General features: G+C 41.9%; 1 protein-coding gene across 2 annotated transcripts; it reads right to left on the bottom strand.

Annotated features, from left to right (window-relative positions):
* Window positions 1-3,352: 3,352 nt before the first annotated feature.
* On the bottom strand, window positions 3,353-21,775 carry pdcd6 (programmed cell death 6). 2 transcript variants are annotated; one of them, XM_017466749.3, is made up of 6 exons: window positions 21,557-21,768; window positions 20,265-20,326; window positions 11,721-11,765; window positions 7,696-7,854; window positions 4,076-4,185; window positions 3,353-3,947 (listed from the first exon to the last, which is right to left on the bottom strand). In XM_017466749.3, the coding sequence occupies exons 1-6, from the start codon at window positions 21,631-21,633 to the stop codon at window positions 3,849-3,851; spliced, it is 552 nt and encodes a 183-aa protein (XP_017322238.1). In that variant the 5' UTR covers window positions 21,634-21,768; the 3' UTR covers window positions 3,353-3,848. The 2 variants fall into 2 exon arrangements, with proteins under 2 accessions (XP_017322238.1, XP_017322246.1); XM_017466757.3 differs by lacking the exon at window positions 20,265-20,326 and having other exon boundaries at window positions 21,557-21,775.
* Between the last annotated feature and the right edge of the window lie 71 nt (window positions 21,776-21,846).

Here is a 21,846-nt window from a genome sequence, read left to right as displayed (position 1 = left end):
GCTGATTTCCTTTTCCAGCAGGACTCGGCACCTGCCCACAGTGCCAAAACTATTAGTAACTGGTTTGCTCACCGTGGTATTACTGTGCTCGATCGTCCAGCCGACCCGAACTCGATAGAGAATCTACGAGAGACACCAGACCCAACAATACAGAACACGCCGAAGTCCGCTATCAACGCGACCTGGCCTTCCAGAACAAACACCTCAGCGGTGCTACAGTCCGATCGCCTCCGTGCCACGCCGCATCGATGCAATAATTCCTGCAAACGTTTTGAGCGCATACATTAACAAACGTTTCAAAACGTCGACATTTCTCTATTGTAAATTCTTTCTTCTAATATTTTGAGATGCTGGTTATTTGATTTCCCTGAGCTGTACGCCGTAATCCTAAAGATTAAAACAAAGACGGCTTGAAATATTTCACTCTATGTGTAACGAATCTAGAATATATGAAAGTTCCACTTTTTGAATTAAACTATGGGGGGGGAATGAAGATGCACCTTCATTTTTAGATGCACCTGTATATGTGCTCGTTCTATCTAATCCCATTCCAAAGTTGGCTTCCTCTACGCTGCTAGAACAGCATTCTTCTGGGAATGCGACTGTGGGTGTTTGTGCTCATTCAGCCACAAGAGCATTAGCGTGGTTATGCACCGATGTTAAGCCAGAAGGCCTGGTGCACAGCCGGCGTTTAAATTAATCCCAAACCTATTTGTTCTTCCACACCAACATGGCATTGTCGTTTGGGAACAGGTTTCTTAATACCACTGCAGGGAAATCTTAAAGCTAGTGCATACCAGACCATTCTACACGATCGTATGCTTTCAACATTGTGGCAGCAGTTTGACCTGAAGCCCACATATGCATATGATAGTCAGGTGTCCACATACTTTCCCCCATATAGTGTACGTACGTTTTACGAGTGTGTAACAGGGGATTTGATTCGGAGTGAGCCAAAGCAGATTTAAGGGTGTGGAACAGAGCGGCCGTCTCTGGATGAACACATCTAGTCCGATTAGAAATTTGTAACGGTCCTTAGATTTAGACCTAAAACAAACACGCGCTCACATTCACAGTGCCATGAGAAGGAACTATCGGGCCTCGTTTATCAATCGTTACGTAAATGTGATCATGTACTACACCGTTATAGAAGGGAATTATTTATAATCGTGCTATCTGGTGTCACCCAGATGAGAACGAGTTCCCTTTTGAGTCGAGGTTTCGTCCTGATATCGCCTCTGCTTTGGGACACATTAATTGTTAAAAGGACTATACAAATAAACTGAATTTAATAATAATAATAATAGTGATATTGATCTATTTATTCTCTTTAGCTATTTATTCGTGGACAATACATCTATAACACACTGTGTAACCTGAGTAGCCCATGACTGTTTCAAATGCCAGTTAAAATCATGGATTACACCTGCTGCCCAATAAACTGCCGGTATTTATAAATGCTTATAGCTGCCCAACACTTACTTCGGCTGTTCTCATCATCATTCCCTTCACTATTGGACTAGTACCATTACATTCACTGAATCAATCTAATCTAGGAAAATCACTGATAACTTAAGAACTAACTTTTAACTTCCGTCTGATGTTCAACTGATCTAGTTCAGATGGAAATGAGAAACCTTTTCCGAAAAGTCCATCGCCATCGTCGTCCCGATTCGCTGTCTGGGTTTTCCGGAAACATCCGCACTGGTGTAACTCCATAATGAACGACGCTTTTAAACAATGGCAAATTAGCAGTGGTGCTACGGTTGACGTCTTGTTATGGTTAATACAAGAATGAATTTAATGGCAGGTAAAAAATGAAGCACGATTAGAGATACTGCGTGTAGGAAACGTGTATCCAGCTATCCCGGTCTGTGTCATATCGCCTGACTTGAGTCGCGTCAACACATCAGGTCAGCCTCGGAATACGTGTATAGTTGAGGGAAAAGGAGAGAGAGAGAGAGAAAAAACAACCTTAAGTGCTGCTGTAAGAGTCAAAGTCAAGTTAAGCTACAGTTTGAAAATGAGCAGTCCATCAGAATAATTAATATTATTACCATTGACACTTTTAATAGCAGCAGCAGTATTGATAGTACTTTTTCTTCATTGTATGGCATTTTGGCAGACGCACTTATCCAGAGCGACTTACATTTATCTCATTTATACATCTGAGCAGTTGAGGGTTGAGCGCCTTGCTCAAGGGCCCAACAGTGGTAGCTTGGCGGTCGGTACAGGGGGTTGAGCTCACGACACTCCTACTACGACTACTAGTCGTCGTAGTAGGAGTTGTTGTAGTGACAACGGCAACAGCAGCAAAATAAATAAAAGTGTAACATTGTTACTGATTAGCATTGGTGGTATGGCGCATTTATTACTCGAAGTTATTTTGAAATGCTTTGAGGGGGAAAGAAAAAAAGAAGTACTGTTTAAAAAACAATAATAAAAACGATCGATTTTTTCTTCAGCTAAAACTACTGGCATTTTCCCCTCTACACGTCTTTCAAGCCCTCGTCTTGAACGGGAGCTCAATTAGCTATAGGGCTAGAGTCAAAATTGAGGCCACGTAATCAAAGTTTAAAAACCAAAACAAACAAACAAACAAACACTCTCGCTCTTCATAGATTTTTGGATGACAGAAAGTAGTGGAGCATGTTACTTCAGATAACATTAACCAGCTAGACTTTTAGAACCCCGACGACGTGGTGCAATGTTTTTAAACGCTATTCAAACATTGTACTAATAGAAGAAATTATTTTCCTTCCTTCAGTGCTTCTGGATCTGCTCCACATGTCCATGCATTCAGTAATATCATTAAATAAAAGCTTTTAATAAAATATGTTTCTTCTATTTTACACAAGGCAAATAATAATAATAATAATAATAATAATAATAATAATAATAATGTACTGTATTCTGCTCAAGTGCTCAATCAGGTTAGACTAAATTAACCTGACAAAACTGTTAAAAAAACGTTTAATACAATTCTTACTGCGCTTATTTGCAGTTTATGGGTTTATGGGTTAAGTGCTAATAGAACTAGCCAAAAAAAATTAAAAAAAATTCCAAAAGGCATTATAAAGAATTAGGCTTTAAGAAATTAGCCATTACAAATATTTATTTAGCAAAGAGACAAAATTTCCACATACATATCTGCCGCTGATTGGTCAATCAGTACACAGAATTTATTTATTTTTGTTTTCCTTTGGTGAAATGCAGCGAATCATATATATATATTTATATATGTGCCTGTAGCAGGAATGTCTCGCACCGTGTTCTTTCAGAGATTTTAAAAGGAAGTCGAGCCCGCAGAAAGAAATACAAAAAGGCTAATAAGACATTATTGAATGGTTCATTTTTTTTTTTTTTTTTTTTTTTAATAAAACATTGAGGTTTTTGCAGTTGCAAAGCTTCATGCACACAACAGTACAAAAGTGCCTGTTCCTGCGATCTCAAATTCTTCTGCGTGTTCAAATGCACCTCTCAAAATGGTCATGGCTTCTAATAGGAAACGACAGAACGAGCTCGAGCATGCTTTCACAGTAACGGCGTGTTTTACGTCAGAAGGCATGCATCTGAATGTTACTACGACACGATGCGATTTACCACGCAGAGTTCTTTAATATGAAAAAAGGGGGCTTAGTATTACCGTCTTTTCTTTTTTTTTTTACATGAATTAAGTTTAACAACGTAAAGAAAGATGAAAACAGACAGACACAAAGATCCATTCACTGAAGTGCAAATCTCCTGTCCCATAATACTTCAGTGAGGTGTGTATGGTGTCACTGGCAGAAGACCAGTGGAAAGAGAGACATTTGTTGTTTGGCACTGGTGTGTGTGGTTGTGCTGTGCTATACGATGTTGAAGACCATCGAGAGATACTGCTCGTAGGAGACCTGGATCCAGCCGTCCTGGTCCGTGTCGTATCGCCTGAAGACGTCAGTTAACCTCTGAATATTTTTGGGGTAGAGGGAAAAGGGAGAAAATTCACCGTTAACGTATGTGCTCTTAAGGGGAAAAGCTGAATGCGCAAACGCGATTTATTTATTCAGTTAATTTGTTGCCTTGTGCGTTTTACCTGTAGTACAATGCAGCACTGTATGAAGTCGTCGAAAGCTACCTGCCCTTTCCTCTGCCGGTCAAACTTCTCGATCAGCGTGTTATAGAACTGGTCTGAGAGACGATACCCTGGACGAGGAGAGCAAACATGAAGCTCAAACAACAACAGAGGCAGGTGCGACGTCGATCAAAGACAAGTTTACTAGATAGACACTGCCCTCCACTAATATTGGCGCCCTTTGGTGAATATGAGCAAAGAAGGCTGTGAAAAAACGTCTTTATTGTTTAACCTTTTGATCTTTTGTTCAAAGAATTCACAAAAATATAGTCTGTTCTCGTGGATATCAAACAATTGCAAACAACACAGGTTTATCAAAAAAAAAACAAAAAAAACCTTTAATTATTTAGTGGTGCAACAGTTATTGGCACCCCTATGAATTCATACATGGGGAAAACATATATGAAGTATATTCCTATTGATATTTAAAAAATTTTTAGTACACCTGGGTGACTAGGAACAGGAAATTGTTCAACCATGACTTCCTGTTTCACAGGGGTATAAATATGAGGTAAGACACAGGCCAAATAAAAATGGGTAAGAGCGAGGAATACAGCTGTGATGTACCGTAAAAAGTTGTTGAGCTTCACAAAATGGGGCGTGTCTATAAGAAAATAGCACAAGCGTTGAAAATGTCCATTTCACCATCAGGGCAATAATTAAGAAGTTCCAGTCGACTGGAAATGTTAAGAATCGACCTGGAATTGGACGTGTGTCTGTATCGTCTCAACGCACTGTGAAGAGGACGGTTCGAGTGGACGAAAAATCTCCAAGGATCACAGCTGGAGAACTGCAGATGTTAGTTGCGTCTTGGGGTCAGAAAGTCTCCAAAACTACAATCTGAAGTCACCGACATCACCACAAGCTGTTTGGAAGAGTTTCAAGAAGAAAAGCCTCTACTCTCATCCAAAAACACACTCGAGCGTCTTCAGTGTGCAGACACTACTGGAACTTCAAATGGGATCGGGTTCTATGGTCAGATGAAACCAAAATAGAGCTTTTAGGTAATAAACACAGAGGTGGTTTTGGAGCACACAGAGAGGCAGCCGTATGGAAAAGTACCTCATGCCCACGGTTAAATATGGAGGAGGATCTTTAATGTTTTGGGCTGTTTTTCTGCCAGAGGACCTGGACATTTTGTTAGGATACATGGCATCACGGACTCTATCAAATATCAACAGATATTAAATGAAAACCTGACTGCCTCTGCCAGAAAGATTAAAATGGGCCGTGGTTGGATCTTCCAGCAGGACAATGATCCAAAACATCATCAAAATCAACACAAAAATGGTTTACTGACCACAACATCAAGGTCCTGCCATGACCATCCCAGTCCCCTGACCTGAGACCCATAGAAAACCTGTGGGGTGAACTGAAGAGGAGAGTCCACCAGCGTGGACCTCGAAATGTGAAGGATCTGGAGAGATTCTGTATGGAGGAACGCTCTCACCGTGTATTCTCCAACCTCATCAGGCGTTATAGGAGAAGACTCGGAGCGGTTATCTATCTCATATCCATGAGAGCAGAGTATTTTTGTGAATTTCTCACAGCCTTCTTTGCTCATATTTACCAAGGGTGCCAATATTAGTGGAGGGCGCTGTATTTAAGGAACAAATTTGAACAACACTACGAGAAATACATAGTGACACAAGCTGAAGAAAATGTTTGAGCACTGTATATTACTAAGCTTCGATGAAGTAGAATACAAGAAATTGTATTTGGTGAGAAATTCATAAACAAATATTCAAAAGAAACTAGGAATGAAATGAGAATTCATTGGATTTTTCTTTAAATCGCCGTTTTGCTGTATATTAAACTCCCCCCCCCCAAAAAAAAAAACTTTGATATATAAAAGTGACAGTTTGTGCCACAACATTTCTTAACTATTTACACTAACCGTTTTCTGTTTATTTGTTCAACTTATACATTCATTACAATACACAGGGTGTCTGAAAAGTCAGGAACCAAGGAGTGTAAAATTACATACACTTAATTTATTAGTTACAACATATAGTCTACATGTTCACCAGGGGCGTTGGCTGGACTGTTAATCAGCTCCATCAGAACACTGTAAAAAATGCACGTCAATTAGATTTGCTCCATGCATTTGGTTTTTCTTGCATCAAAAATGTGAAAAACTGACGGATTTATCATAAAACTCACCTCGGGTTTTACTCACTGTTTTCAGGACTGTCAGACCGATAAAATAAACTTACGGAAGCTCTAAGCAGCCATGCATTATACATTTCATATTCTTTGTTGTTTTCTCATGATACAACTTGATGTTCTCATGATCACGACATAACCAATAGCCGTTTCCTCACCACATCTCTCACACATCGTGAATGGGAGTGGTGTTTCATGCACCTTGGCGTCTTCGCCGTCATAACTGTGATAATTCCGCGCTGTAGAGATGGACTTTGTCTCCACATTAAGAGAGAAGGGTGTCCCCTTCCCTAGCCTGTGGGGATGAGGTATTTTTGTAGGCCACCCCAGGTTCCCTCGACGAAAAGCCATAAGGATTTTCCCATTGGCTTTTGGATTATTGCAGAAAATAAACTCTGTGACCAACAAAAGTTTAGGATTCTTACACTTGCTTCCAACACCACGTTCAATCTTTACTTAAAAAAACAAAACAAAACAAAAAAAAAAAACACTACCTTTGGAAAACAATATAAATGGATAAAATCTACAGGTTGGAAAGTTTGAGTTGGAACGGTTTGTAAGAGTGTGAGTATAAACACAACGAGTTTGCTCTGTTCGGCGCGATGACGTTTAACGTCCCCGGGAACCCCTGTAGTCCCATTTAGCCACTTGTTAGCAACCGCCTTTTTCAAACCACGTAAAAGCTTTAAAAAAAAAAAAAAAACACTCCCGAGTGGTGTATTACGGATGTGTTTTATGTCGTAGAATAAAATGTGAAAATATCGTGAGCTCGTGTGAGCCACAGACCTTATTTCGGGCATTTAACCAAGAACGCCATTCAAAACACAGAGGATTGTCGAGTACACAGAAGAATGAAGTCGAGATCAAGAGAAAACAAGAAAGGAAAAAAAATGAATAACGTATGGCCGGTTAGGGCTTCCGTACTATCTGGCACTAGACAAGGCTAGTTTGGTGTCGTTAGCCAAGGGGAGGCACGACTAAGCGCTCACTGTATGGATTTACGTAGTGACAAACTGCTCCAAGTGGAGAAAAAAAAATCCTCGGGGCTACCGCCCTGAATGCCCAGGCCATGATGTTCACCCGAACACTCTACGCGGTTTATCAGCCACTGCATCGTGTTTTTGCAGATTGATATATTTGCTCAACATATTCTAGAGGTTCCTGAATTTTTGACCATCCTACATTTGATTATATATAATAAGCCTTATATATATACACACTTCTTATATATATATTTAGAATTCAGCACTGGAATGCCATGCTTTTAAATTGATTTCTAAACCTCTTATTCTGTCAACATCAGCTTCAGCGTGTGCCAAAAAAAACTAAGCAACATCCCATAGCATGGCATTCACCTGTTCGTCGGGCCCGCTGCCCCACGCTCTGATGAATAAAATCAGCATTATTTTGCTTACCGAAGCTGGTGAGAGCCTGTTTCAACTCATTCTTGTCGATGAACCCTGAGTTGTCACGGTCGTAAGTGCGGAAGATGTTCTGCCAGTCGGTGATGTACTTCCATACGCCAGCAAACTCGTTAAAGTTCACTCCACCTTTGTTATCGCGGTCGAACATGGCTGAGCAATCGCAGAAGAGAAAGAGAGGGATGAGAGAGCATTTATAGTGCGTGCGGTTTCACTTTTCTCCTTGAGTGTATAAGTGGGTGAGTAAGTGAATATATGAGTGGGTGTGAACGAATAGTACAGTAATAGATAAGTAATGGGCGGGTGAATAAATGGGTGGGCGTATGAGTCAGTAAGGAAAGGAAGTGATTTGGAGGGATTAATGAATGATGATCTTAAGTGAGTGGGTTTGAGTGTGAGTGACTGAATTATTAGGTAAGGACGTGATTGGGTGAATGATGGGGGAGAGAATGGGTGGGTGAATAAGTGAGTGCGTGAGCAGATGGGTGAATGTGTGATTAGGTTGGTGTGAGTGAGCGAGTGAGTTTGTGGTAGTAAGGAAGTGATTGGGTGAATGATGGGGGAATGGGTGGGGGAATATGCGATTAGGTTGGTGAGTGAGTGTGTGAGTGAGTGAGTGAATGAGTGAGTGTAAGGAAGTGATTGGGTGAATGATTGGGAGAGAATGGGTGGGTGAATATGTGATCGTGAATGTGATCAGATGGGTGAATGTGTGATTAGGTTGGTGAGTGAGTGTGTGAGTGAGTGAGTGAATGAGTGAGTAAGGATGTGATTGGGTGAATGGGGAAGAATGGGTGGGTGAATAAGTGAGTGTGTGATCAGAAGGGTGAATGTGTGATTAGGTTGGTGAGTGAGTAAGGAAGTGATTGGGTGATTGAGTGGGGAAGAATGGGTGGGTGAATAACTGAGTGTGTGATCAGAAGGGTGAATGTGTGATTAGGTTGGTGTGTGAGAGTGAGTGAGTAAGGACGTGATTGGGTGAATGATTGGGGAAGAATGGGTGGGTGAATAAGTGAGTGTGTGATCAGAAGGGTGAATGTGTGATTAGGTTGGTTAGTGAGTAAGGAAGTGATTGGGTGCTTGAGTGATTCGGTGTGTGGCGTGTGAATGAATGGGTGAATGAGTGATTGAGGTAAATGGTCATAAGAAGCGAACTGTCCACACAGCAACCATTTTAAGGCATCTGGCATGATTGTCTTCATCTAGTTTTGAAACCAGAATCGATCATGGACACGCAAATATACTGTACCACTTGCATGATTTGTTGCAAAGGGACGGTTTAGTCCTATAACCAGATCCTGTTTTAGAAATAATTAGTTAAAGTGCCTGTGAAATGGCTTGAGAGCCATTTATTGATTCTGTATGTCGATTCATTTCCTCTTAAGGCAGTCAGGAAGGGAGCATGTCAAAGGGCTTGGCTGACTTCCACAACAGCTACTACCAATTCTAGATACTGTCTGATATTTTCCCATCTCATCTGCAGCCCTGGTTTGAAAACCTCGTTCCTATGTTCTGGGAGACTACCTCAATTTACCTCCCACTGGTAATATTTCACTTTTCCTATTTTTGCGTACTGTATAGATTTCGTCCTGGAGAAAAGTTAAGCGAGAGAGGGCTGGAATGTTCTGGTATACATGTTTAAATGAACGTCTGTACCTCTGACAAGCAACTAGAAAGGCTATAACTACAAAGTGTGCAAGATGAAAGAAAACCCTGAGCTAGCAGAGTTGTCATACGGTACAAAAGCTTGGCTGAGGCTGTTTGCACAGCAGGTGCTTAAAGTTCATTAAAATCCTCCAACACTTTTTTCATGCTTAAAAGTCTTCGTTAAAAAACAAACATCGAGGGTCGTAGGCGCTCAAAAAGTCACTAGTACTAAATCAGTAGTACGTCAGCAGATCATGGCTGCTATATAGTGAGAAAATGATGATGTCATGTGTTTATTGTTGCTGGCTATTTGGGTAGAGTGAGAAGAAAACATAAATCACTCCATGAAGTGGAGGTGGCTACAGTAACTGGAAAAATATATCAGCTCACTTAAGACAGCAAGAGTGGTAGAAGAAACGCACAAAGCCAGCAATCAGGAATCGGACTAACGGGTTTGAAAGCACTCAAACATGCTCCGATTTCTCCAAATAGTCACTGGATTGCCAGATCATACACAGCGGTATAACAACTGTGCATCACTGCATGTAGACAATCATGGCCAGTGGATACCTGTAATACTTTCGGAGTCATACCGTGTTTGATTTTGGAGGGGGAATAAGTACAGACACACATAAATGAACTCAAATCATCACATAAGGGCTGGTTTGGAATGGAAATAACGTGTGGGAAGCTGCACGACCGAAGCTACAGGAATGACCCAACCGTTTGCTAATGTAGGTTGGTAAACACAGCTTTTTTTGGAATGGGTGGGAGATGTGTGTTCTAGAGAGCATTCGATTGCATACAAATTGGATGAGTATAGAATGAGTCATCGAAAACTTTTCCCAGTTTCCCAGAGGCTGTCAAAATATACCCACTAAAGAACACGTTTTCATCCATTACCCATGTTCGCCATGTTCGTGCGAGTCATGGTATGTACGGCGGATATAACGAGTCTACACACTCCTGTCACAATTGCACGTTTTTTTTTAACGTGACAAGATTAAAAAAAAATCATCAGATCTTTTTCCACCTTTGATGTGATCTAGCAACCAACAAAATCAATGTGGAAAACAAACAGGAATGCTTCATGGAGAGAAGAAAAAAACAAAAACAAACAACAACTTTAAAGTTGCCTGGTGAGCATGTGACTGTGCTCTGAATTAACCAATCACATTCAAACTCAATTCCGTAGGATTTTCTTCACGTTTTTTTGGTTTCATCCGACTGCTGAAGCCATGGTGCGCAAACAGCTAACCCAGTTTGTACTGGATCTCATTGTTGAAAAGTATGAATCAGGGGGAGGGGTACAAAAAAATAAAAAGTTTCCCAAACATTAGATGTACCTTGAAGGCCATCATCAATAAGTGGAGAAAAATGGGGCACTACAGTGACATTACCCAGATATAGGAGGACAAAAACTTCTCTGGGAGGTAGTCGATAGATATACAGCAACATTCAAGGAGCTGCAGCAATACCGGGCAAGTACTGATCACTCCCTGCATGTAACAATCTCATGTATCCTTCACATGTCTAGACTATGGGGAAAAGTGGATAGATGATCTCAATTTTGCCAAAACACACAAATGCACACAGTAATCTCAAACCATGAGGTAAAATGTGTTATGGTCTGATGAGACCCATGGAGAACCTTCTGGTAATAATATACCAGATTCACGGTGAAGCATGGTGGTGGAAGCGTCATGCTATGGGGCTGTATCTCTTCAGCTGGGACTGGAGCACTAGTCTTTGCCACAAAACCTGCAGGCCTCTCTTCATTCCAGCATGACTGTGTCTACCAAGTCAACAAGGGAACGGCTTCAGAAGACGATCGACATTTTGGAACGGCCCAGTCCGAGCCCAGATCTAAATCCGATTGGAAAAACCTGCGGAATGATCTGAAGAGGGCTGTGCGCTTGTGATTTGTTAGATCTGGAGTATTTTTGCAAGGAATAAAACTGCCAAATCATGACGTGTGAAGTCGGTAGCCAAAAAGACCACCAGGTAATTGACTGTTTTTTGTTGTTGTTGTTGATTTATTTTCCTAAAAGTTTTCTCTTTGCTTTTCACTTGATTTTTGCTGGTTGCTAGATCACATTAAACGTGGAAAAGGATGTGACACGATTAACATGGTGGTCATATTTTACATCACAAAAACCGCTTGGTTTAACAGGGGAGTGCGGACTTCATATCCGAGGGACAAATACTGGCATATTTATCTCTACAAAGCTCTAGAACACCCATTTCAATTTCACAGGCGCTATAATTAAAAGACCTTGGGGAAACTAATTAAGGGACTCGCACCAAGGGAAAACAGTTCAACGCAAAGCTGAGGCTAGACACCCATGCTAAAACACGGAAGATTTCCTCACCTATAATCGATCTGACAGTCACAGGATTGAACGGTGTCCATGTGCCTGTGAAAGAAAAGGCAAACATTTTAAAAACATAATAAGACGGAAAGGGCATTAGAGCAGCACAATGATAATCCGAGTCTGTGTCATAACGGGAATAAGCTTTCATTTATCAAATGTACATTACAGTATTGTGAAATTCTTTTCTTCGCATATCCCAGCTTGTTAGGAAGCTAGAGTCAGAGTGCAGTTTTTAAATCTACAGTGTGCCTTGATCCAGACCGGGCCAAAGACTTGTTGACCCAAGAATCACTCGAATAAATGAATATTACCTCTGATATACGACATTTGTATTAAGGATTATATTTAGTAAGGAAAATCAAGGTCAAAGACCACAAACCCGAGTCAGAACTGCCTTTCGGTGTATGAGTGCGAGCTAAAATCATACAGACCTACCCATCCATGATAGCATCCAAGTGAAATTCTAAATATACCCTTTATTATATATTATGTATTATGATAAAGATCAGTGCTCTTATTGAAGAGAAACAAAACAGCAATTTTACCAGTAATAACTTTGTAAATCCTGGGCTGCACATCATCCACTCCCCTTCCCATTGCCGCTCTCAATGGACAGAGAGGGGAAGTTCATTCCACAACCTGTGTGCCAGGACAGACATGATGACAGTCTTGATGCTTATCTTCCTTGCATCTTAAGGAATGGTTGGTCAAGTCTAGTTGTTTAAGAGTCTTGAAGGAAACATGGTTCAGAGCAGGCTTCGATCAATGCCTTCAGATAGGTCAGGACTGGTCCGTTGTGAGTTCGTGGGCAAGCATCCGTGTTTTGAATCCGACGTGAGCAACTACAGGAAGCTAATGGAGTGATTTGGGAGAATTTGAGGAGGATAAAAAGAAGTTGAGCAGTTGCAATGATGAATCAGCTGCAGGCCTCTCGTGGCACGCAGGAGAAGAGCTTCCAGGACCAATTTGGAACAACAAGCACCCGAGTGGCCTCCATGAAATGAAAAGCCTAGATCCTCCTGAGAAACTCGCATGGCCGAAACAGGTTATGAATATAACAAGAGACGGATAGTTGGTGGTCCAGAACTTTCCGATAGTTGTAGACTGTCGGATGGCATGGTCACCAGACCCTGACATGGGGTATAGAGCAGCTCAGTCTTGCTGGGATTTAGTTTCAGACGATGAGCTGACGTCCATGATGAGTTGTCCATCAGACAAGATCTACGAAGAAACACGAGTGTCTGAGGTAGGAAAGGAGAGGAAGGGCTCGGAGAGAGCAGGTATGGATAGGTACTGAGAGAGCAGGTATAGATCGAGGACAGAAGAGGACGAAACACTTGTGGAGCACCAGTGGAAAGTCTACATAGCGCAAATCTGGATCCCTCCGTATGCAACTGTCCCTCCAGGTAAGCAGCAAACTACCGCCATGCTGGGCCTCTAGTTCCACGGCTGGACGAGAGAATCATGTTGAACACTTCAGAGACGTCATAGAAGATGACAAATGACAGTTTGGCTTATCTAGCAGTGTGAAGCTTCTCAGAAACAGCCACAGGGGCCGTTTCTGCAGAGTGTGTCACTTTCGAGTTTGAACAGATCCTGGAGGTTGTCCGGGGTTAGAAACAGCAAAAACTGACTGTCTTTCAAGAATTTTAGAAAGAAAGAAGTGCTATTGGAGGACAGCCGCTGGCTGAGGTGTTTAATGTGGGCTTTTCCACGATCGCTTTAACACTCGCTGTCTTGAGAGCAGTTAGTACGTGTTATGTATGTTAATGAGGTCATATATAATAGAAACGATAACGGGGAGGAGGACTTGAGTGATGGTCTGGAGCACTGTAGAAGAGATCCATCGAGCAGGTGGAAGGACTGCTGGAAGCAGGAGCTGTAGGAGCCCTCTGTAGCTTACAAGTCCGTAATTTCCAGTTATTTGTGGAACAAAACATCATAGTGTGCTGAATCTCCCAAATACTGTGAGGGGAATAAGTATATGGACACTTAATATACTTCCACTGCATGAATAAATTTACACACATAATGTCTTTTGACTTCTGTGCTTTGTGTATAAATATGAACACAAAGATATGGTATGTATTCATAAAGATATGTTTTGTATGCATGACATTGAAAAAAAAAATACTTTGCCATTGGTTGGGAAGAGTTCATGCAACGAGCAGCAATCAGGGTAAAGGTGAAGGAGCTTCCTATGCAAGATTTTACAACAAGCTCTCAGACAAATGATAAGGAAGGTAAAGCAGAAGGTACATGCCATGCAAAACCCCTCTGCCAGAGACGAAAGACATTCTGAGACGGGAGGCGAGCCAGATAAGCTTTTGGCACGACAACTCAAAGGGGCCCAAGCATCCAGGTCACTTCACAGCATCAAGTCGGGAGGATGGCACCCTGTTGACTAACCCCAAGGATATTAATGATCACTTTCACAGTGAACTTTACACTTCCAATAGTAATGCCACTCATCCCGACCTGAACGAAATGCCTAAACTGACACTGCCAGGGAAGACTTAGACGCTGATTTCACTTTAGAAGATGTAGTCTCTGCCATTAAGTTGTTTCCGCCTGGCAAGACGGCGGAGCCAGACGGATTTAGATCCGAATTCTATAAAAGATCCCGTGGCATCCGTGCCCTGCTCCTTTTCAGAATGATGAATGAGTTCATTCTAAGGGAGAGAAAATTTTGCCTAGTATACTGTAGGCCGATTGCACTTCAAAACTGTGATATAAAAGTAATCACTGAAGCATTGGCTTTTCGACTAAACAAGCATTTATCATCCATAATTCACCCTGACCAGACCGGGTTCATCCCAACCAGGTTCCCTTTACACCGCTCACTACAGCAGGGTTTCCTCCTCTCACCTGCCCGTATCGCCACTGCGATAGAACCTCTCGCCCTAAGCATAAGAGATCATTCAGATGTAAGGGGTCTTGAAGTGGGGAGTAGGAAAACACTCATTAGATAATATGAGTAGGTAATATTGTACTTGCAGAATTCTGAGGGATCAAGTCCCATTCTCTTAGACTTCTTTTGGTAGGTCATCGGGATATACTACTAATTGGACAAAAATGAATTTTATGTCCCTTTCTGATGTTTATAAGCCTGGTTTCCTCGGAAGTCCTCCGGTCAAAACTGTTAAAGACCGTTGTACCTATACAATGGAATGATAATACCCAAAGATCCAAAATGAACAAAGTTCGTTGGAAAACTTAAACGGAACATAGAGAATTGGAATATTTCGCCTTCGTCTATGATTGGGATGGGTATAAATTCAATTAAAACGATCTCTCTCCTCAGATTTCTCTATCTTTGCCAGAATCTCCCTATTTTTCCTCACATCTGCTTTCTTTAGGGAACTGGATTCCATAATTCTGTCCTACATCTGGAATAACAAGACCCGTAGGATTTCGACAATCCAACTGCAAGAGCCCAAGTCTGAACGTGGCTTAGGTTTACCCATATTTAACATTACTATTGGGCTGCTTCTGGGGACCTGATCTCTGAGACCCCCTGTGGGTGCACATGGAGGCTAACCTGGCTGTCAACTCTTCCCTAACAGCTATGCTGTTTTCTAATTTACAGAGGCCCAGAGCTTTAAATAAACTAAGCTCTATGTTGAAAAATTCAAATCGGAATTTTAAACCAGGTGAGAATATTTTTGGCCCTACCGGAGATTTCTGTCCAAACGCTAATCTGCTATGTTCACTCTTTTTTTTTTTTTTTTTTTTTTTTTTTTTTTACTCCCATGGGCCGACAGAACCCATCACACCTAGAGAGAGAAGTTTCATGCTCATACACACCCACACCCACACGCACACACACACACCCACGCCTGCTCGCATAAAAAATGCAGCTTAGTCTCTGCTACATTCAGCCTTTCCTCACTGTGCTAAAGTATTTACTGCCATGATTGAGAAGGTCATATTCGGTAGTAGAGAACACAGGATTGAAAAACACATCCAGATCTACAGAGAGCTTTATGACTGAGAGCACGACCAGCTAACAGTAGAATAAAATCAGACACACGCCTTTATGAGTCATGCCAGTAAAAGCTTAGCCATGTTTAAACTCGTCACATTGTAACGCACAGCTTTTGCTTCCTAAGAGTCGGAAATTGTATTGAAATCGGTTCAAGTTTGAATCTTAGGTACCGTTACACATCAATTATCTAGTGTTGTAGTTGACATGAATGAAACTTTGGTTGGAATTTCTTACTATACTATATAGCCAAAGGTTTGTGGACACCTGACCGTCACACCTCATATGTGTTTGTTGAACATCCCATTCCAGATTTAATCTGGAATAACAGCATTTGCTGTTATAATAACCTCCACTCTTCTGAGAGCGCTTTCCAGTAGATTTTGGGGCGTGGCTGTGGGGATTGGTGTTCATTAATAAGTGAGGTCAGGCACTGATATCTGGGTGACGAGGTCTGGGATGCAGTCGGCATTCCAGTTCATCCCAAAGGTGTTCAGACGGGTTGAGGTCAGGGCTCTGTGCGGTCCACTCGAGTTCTTCCGCTCTAACCCTGGCAAATGTCTTCATGGACCCCACTTTGTGGCATCCTGGAACAGGTTCCAGTTCCAGTGAAAGGAAACTGTAATGCTAAAGCTTACAAATACATCCTATACAATGGTGTGACTCCAACAGTTTGGAGACGACCCGCGTTTGGGTGTGACTCTCAAGTGTCCACAAACTTTTGGTCATATCGTGAACATTCTTTTGATATGTGACGGACAATATCTCAAATCTCACAAAATCCCCAATGTATAAACGCAAAACAACATGTCATCAGTGCATTAACACTCAGCGGTAATCTTCAGTGTCCACTATTGTGTATTTATTTCCTCTGCAGTGAAACTCTAAACTTTATTTTATTTTATTTTCTGCCCCCTAGTGGACACATTCAAGTTATGTGCAAAGTATGATGTCGGACACTGATCGGACTGCCCACACCCGACGCACTCGTGTGTTTGCAATTACGTGGACACAGAAGTATATACCCTGCGTAATTTCGCAGTAAGGCCTTTTATATTCCACAGAGGAAAGGGGAAAACGACTACCGACGCATAATGATGCGGTGAAATGAAACCATGAGCGCAGACACATACAAACTCCATACATAAAACACACATTTCTCATATTGTTCATATATACTGGCTTACTTATGTCTACGACAAAAATGACTCATAGGAAATGCTCTAAAATGCCAAATTTCTTTTCATGGACACTTTAATGGGAAACAGGGACTGTCATGGCAGGGCTTTGGCCACAGGCTGTGCTGGATGTAATTACTAAACATGGGCAAAGTACACAATAAATCCACTCATTTTCTGCTGAGTCAAGCGCTGTGCTGTGAGATGGACTGCAGGGGTGACAAACGACTTTCTACATTCGATTCCTCCTGCGACTAGAAAACGTTACAGCAAAAACAGACCTTTCAGTGACAACTGAGGAGTCTGGTTCCTTTCAAGGTTTCTTCCTCATATCATCTTAGGGAGGTTTTTCCTAGCCACCATCGCCACCAGCTTGCTCAATTGGGATCGATTCACACACTTAAAATCCATATCCTGTGTTCATATGTTTCTGTAAAGACGCTTCCAATGTTCATTGTTAAAAGTGCTATACAAATAAAAATTGTATCAAATAAAACAAGAAATTGTGCACCGAGTGTATATAGAGAAGATAGATTAATAAATTGACTATTATACCAGAACAGAGAATACCAGTTCGTTCTGGCTACATCTGGTGCCCAATACGAGTCATGTGGGTTCTCCTGACACAGTGAGGTCAGGAAATGTAGTGTGTCTTGGGAGCATGTAGACATAGGTGTGAGTCTGTCTGCTAATAAGTTGGTTAGCAGGGATGGAATCTGGCACAGCACACTGGACTGGCCTCAGAAACAAAGACGCTTTTATGCAGTACACACTGAACCTTCTCACTGCTTTGCTGTGCTCACGCACCACACCACAGCAACGCATACCACGGACGAGAAATAGCGGAGTAAAAAATAAATAAATTCATGAAACAGATTAAGTCTGGCATATTCGATAACGATATTAAATATTTATTACTCGCAAAAAAATTTTTTTTTAGCGTGTTTTGGAGAGAAAATCATGACTAACCAATCACAGGCGTTTTGTTCCTAAGCGGTTGTAAGAAGCTATAACATTCTGAGATGATTTTGCAAAAGTCTTATGCATTTGCATAAGCAAAGATGCCTTCAATTATAAATCAAGTCTTAAATGAAAGCCCTTGGTCATGCGAGTATGAACTTTTTTTTTGGGGGGGGGGGGGGGGGGGGGGGGGGGGTCATGTACGCTTGCACACGTCGATCCTTACTCATGCCAGTGTTGTATAATGGGTGGATTTAACCCTGCATTCACACGGGCAGCAAAGCGACAAATTGGGATGGAAATAATTACTTGTAAATGGGAGCGGGTAATATTTCATTATAGAAAGGAGAGTTGGCAAAACAAAGCTGGAGGGGAGAGCTGTTGCGATAAAGTTGAGCAGAGTTTGATATATGAGAAAATGAGAAGTCAAGCAATAGTATTTCAGACCATTTGGTATGACAGTCAAAACTGAGCCTAAATGCCATTCAATCAATGGAATAGTTTCAAAGCAATCAAAACTCTTTCTAGAGCTGGAGCCCAACCAAACTGAGCAAACTGGGGACCTGGGCTACAGTCAGGGGTGTAACCTGGCCTGGGCATTGGGGCCTGTAGCCCTGAAGATTTTTTCTTTAGCCCCGAACAATTCTCCACTTGGAGCAGTTTGTCACTACGTAACTGAACGTCAGTAAAAGACGACCATCTGTAATTTTATATCTTCAGTGAACGGAGGCGAGACCGATCAGACAGGGTTTACAGGAAAACACATGGAAATACTCGTGTCTTATTGGCTGACAGTCTCTCAATTCTACCAAGCGCTAGCTCAGACCGTCAGTGTGAGGGAAAATGGATGTACGCCGATTTTTTTTTTTTTTTAATGAGTAAAGAGGTTGAAACTGAAACTGTAACATCCTCTCATGCGGAAACAAGGTGTGTAAAGGTCTATACGAGTTCCAGTTTACGTGACCATGATATAAGCAGAGCATAAAGAAAAGAAATGTACTTTGCATGTAGCAGCTTAGTTGTGACTCCCCTTGGCTAGCGACACCAAACTAGCCTAATTAGAAAAGTTTTATATTTTACCCGTCGGGTAGTCCTACAAACAGTGACAGCACCCGAGGCAAGTTTTACGATAAATCCAACTGTTTCTGATCGTGTCATATACTGACAGCTAAGTTACTTCAGCGTCCAGAAAACAAAACTTTGTCTACTAGCCGAGATGGAAAAAAAAAAAACGTGTGGTGAAGAATCTGGGCTCAGCTCTGGATGATTAACAGTCCAGCTAACACCCCTGGATATAGTCGGGATATCCATCTTCTCAGTGCTTCACCAATTGAGCCTTCATGTTAGAGTGGTCAAAATGACCAGGATTACATCTGGATGAATCGAGACACCGCTCATCCGGTGGTAGCTACATCATGCTGTGGGGTTATTTTTCATCAGCAGGTACTGGGAGGCTTGTCGAGATTGAGGGACAGATGATCTTATAAGCGTACAGAGACATCTGTGATGAACTTGCCCGAGAGTGCCAAGACAATGCAAAAGTGGCTTATCAATCTCCTTGAGCGGCTCAGCCAGACACCGGACTTGAACCCGATTGAAAATCTTTGGAGACACCTGAAAAATACAGTGAATGCGAGAAGGTGTAGCCCAAATCTAGGTGCTCCAAGCTTGTAGAATCATACCCAAGAAGACTTAAACCTGTGATTGCTACCAATAGTATAAATACTTGTCAAAGTGTGATGTACATCTTTTTTCTCATTCTTAATAACCGTACAATGCTTTGTGAAAAAGATTGATCATTATGGATTTATGGACTGCGTAGGGCGCACGGTGGCAGTGGTTAGCATGTTCGCGTCACACCGCCAGGGTTGGGGGTTCAAATTGCACGTTCTCCTCGTGCTGTGGGGGTTTCCTCCGGGTACTCTGGTTTTCTCCCTCAGTCCAAAGACATGCATGAAAGTGTATGAAAGGGTGTGTGAATGGGGATGCGATGGATTGGCACCCTGTCCAGGGGGTACCAATGCTCCCAGGGATAGGCTCCAGATTCCCCGTGACCCAGAAGGATAAGTGGTATAGAAAATGGATGGATGGATGGATGGATTTAGGGACTGTGTATATTTTAGAGTAAGGCTTTAATGTAAGCAAATGAGGAAAACATGAGGACTTCACATATAAGCACATTCAAGTTTAAAAGAAACAGGACTTTTTTTTTTTTGCATTATGGAGGTCACATTCCTAAGTGACGATTTAATACAGAACTTTATTTCTCCATGGTAAGGCTGATTTTTGAACGCAACGTCCCGGATTTTGAAACGGTCTTGTGCAACTTGTGCACTCAGATTTCCCCCGGCCTTTTTTTTGTGCTCGACCAACGCTGCCTTACATCAACAGGCGTAACGAGTATCGAAACCTACGTACCATTTGACAGAGCTTGCTGAAGCTCCGTATCGGAGATCGATCCACTCCTGTCCTTGTCCACCCTATGGAAGAAATCCACATTTTACTTCAATGAAACGGTCATTTGGTAAAACGTGCCATTGCCACAACAATTTAGAGCTTACAGGACAGTTAACTGGTTTACCGATACAATTCCTCACATATTCATACACAATCTCCAAACGTACACACATACTCAGTTAAAGTTTTTAGATATTAGGCAATTGTATTCTACTGATCCTTATAAAAAGATGTTAATCGGTGGTATTTTCAGCACTTAGAAATGGCTTTCCTACATAAATTTTTCGCTGTGATGTAAAGGCCTTTTACACACTCCGTGTTGAATCTTTTTCAGTACTTCCACACACACACACGGACAATCTTAAGCCGAAACAAGTTAGTTTTGTGAATAACAGTTGCAAATATACTGCACGACGCTGTACATTATATATACTTATATCCCGAGACGAAATAACATCCACCCTACGATCAGCGGATTACAATTCGTCTCGGTTACGAACAAAAACTAACTGTTGTTAGAAATTCTCCAGTGAGTCACACATTTCCTAGCAACAACCCGTGCACACCAACAACAACTATAATTGCCCTGAAGGAAGGAATGGATGGAACATATAAACCTCAAACATTTTCAACACACACACACAAATCCATGGAAACTGGCTTTCCAGGGACATTTGAATCATTAGTTGTCAACAGGATAACTGAGGACTTGTGGGAATTTGGACTTGTTGTTGTCTACTGCTGGACCTTTTCAGCGTTAGGGGAATGAATGCTCTTTCACTTAGGTAAAATCATCTGGTTTGAAGAGATTAGAAGCACCACCCTGCTTCCTGCTTCCTGCAAATCCCGTGAAGCTTGTACGACATTAAAACCGCATTTCTAACTCAAACAAAACAGCAGCTTCAATGGAGAACTGTCTCACACCGTGTGTGCCTCTTGATCAAAGACTGATAGTGGTATGTATTGAGAGAATGCGGCGGATCCAGATGTGTGACCCAAACAGGAAACGACTAGTTACACCAAATGACGCGCAACACTCTTTCTCTCGCGTTCTCTCTCCTTCTAACTTCTGATTTTTGTACACAGGCTCGAAGTTCCGTAAAAGCATTTAGTCGTGAATTGTGCCGTGAATCTAGTGAAACTAGTTCACAACAACTTGACACGCAGGTCCACGAAGCAAGCTCGCAGCCGCCGCAGGAGTAGTTCAGGGTCTGGGCTCTTAATGCGGAATCTCTGGCTGTGCTTTCACTCACCTCTGAAATATATTCCACAGGAAAGCTTGGTCAGGCGGCGTGCTGGTATATTGAGGAGGTCTGTACTGGTACGCCATTTCCGCATGTAGTCCGGCTGTAAACAAACAAACAAACAATAATAATAATAACGCTAAAAATCGAAAGCGCTCGCGACGTTCGGAACTTGTCTCAATCTGACGATGACATTCTTCACGCAGAGGCGTGGCGTGAACCCAACCTTTTCCACTTCTCATCACATATTCTAAGACGTCACTGGACCGCCCACATCACGGGCCAGCGTTCTGATTGGC

This window comes from Ictalurus punctatus, chromosome 1, assembly GCF_001660625.3.
Source record: "Ictalurus punctatus breed USDA103 chromosome 1, Coco_2.0, whole genome shotgun sequence".
Classification (NCBI taxonomy): Eukaryota; Metazoa; Chordata; class Actinopteri; order Siluriformes; family Ictaluridae; genus Ictalurus; species Ictalurus punctatus.
Note: the sequence above shows the minus strand (reverse complement) of the source record. Positions and strands in the feature narration are given on the sequence as shown.

Coding starts and splice junctions, on each gene's coding strand:
- pdcd6 (XM_017466749.3), bottom strand. CDS start 21,633: ATGGCGTACCAGTACAGACCTCCTCAATATACCAGCACGCCGCCTGAC. Junction 4,186..7,695: donor ACAGGCTCTCACCAGCTTCG/GTAAGCAAAATA, acceptor CTCCTCGTCCAG/GGTATCGTCTCTCAGACCAG. Junction 3,948..4,075: donor AGTGCTGCATTGTACTACAG/GTAAAACGCACA, acceptor AAAAATATTCAG/AGGTTAACTGACGTCTTCAG.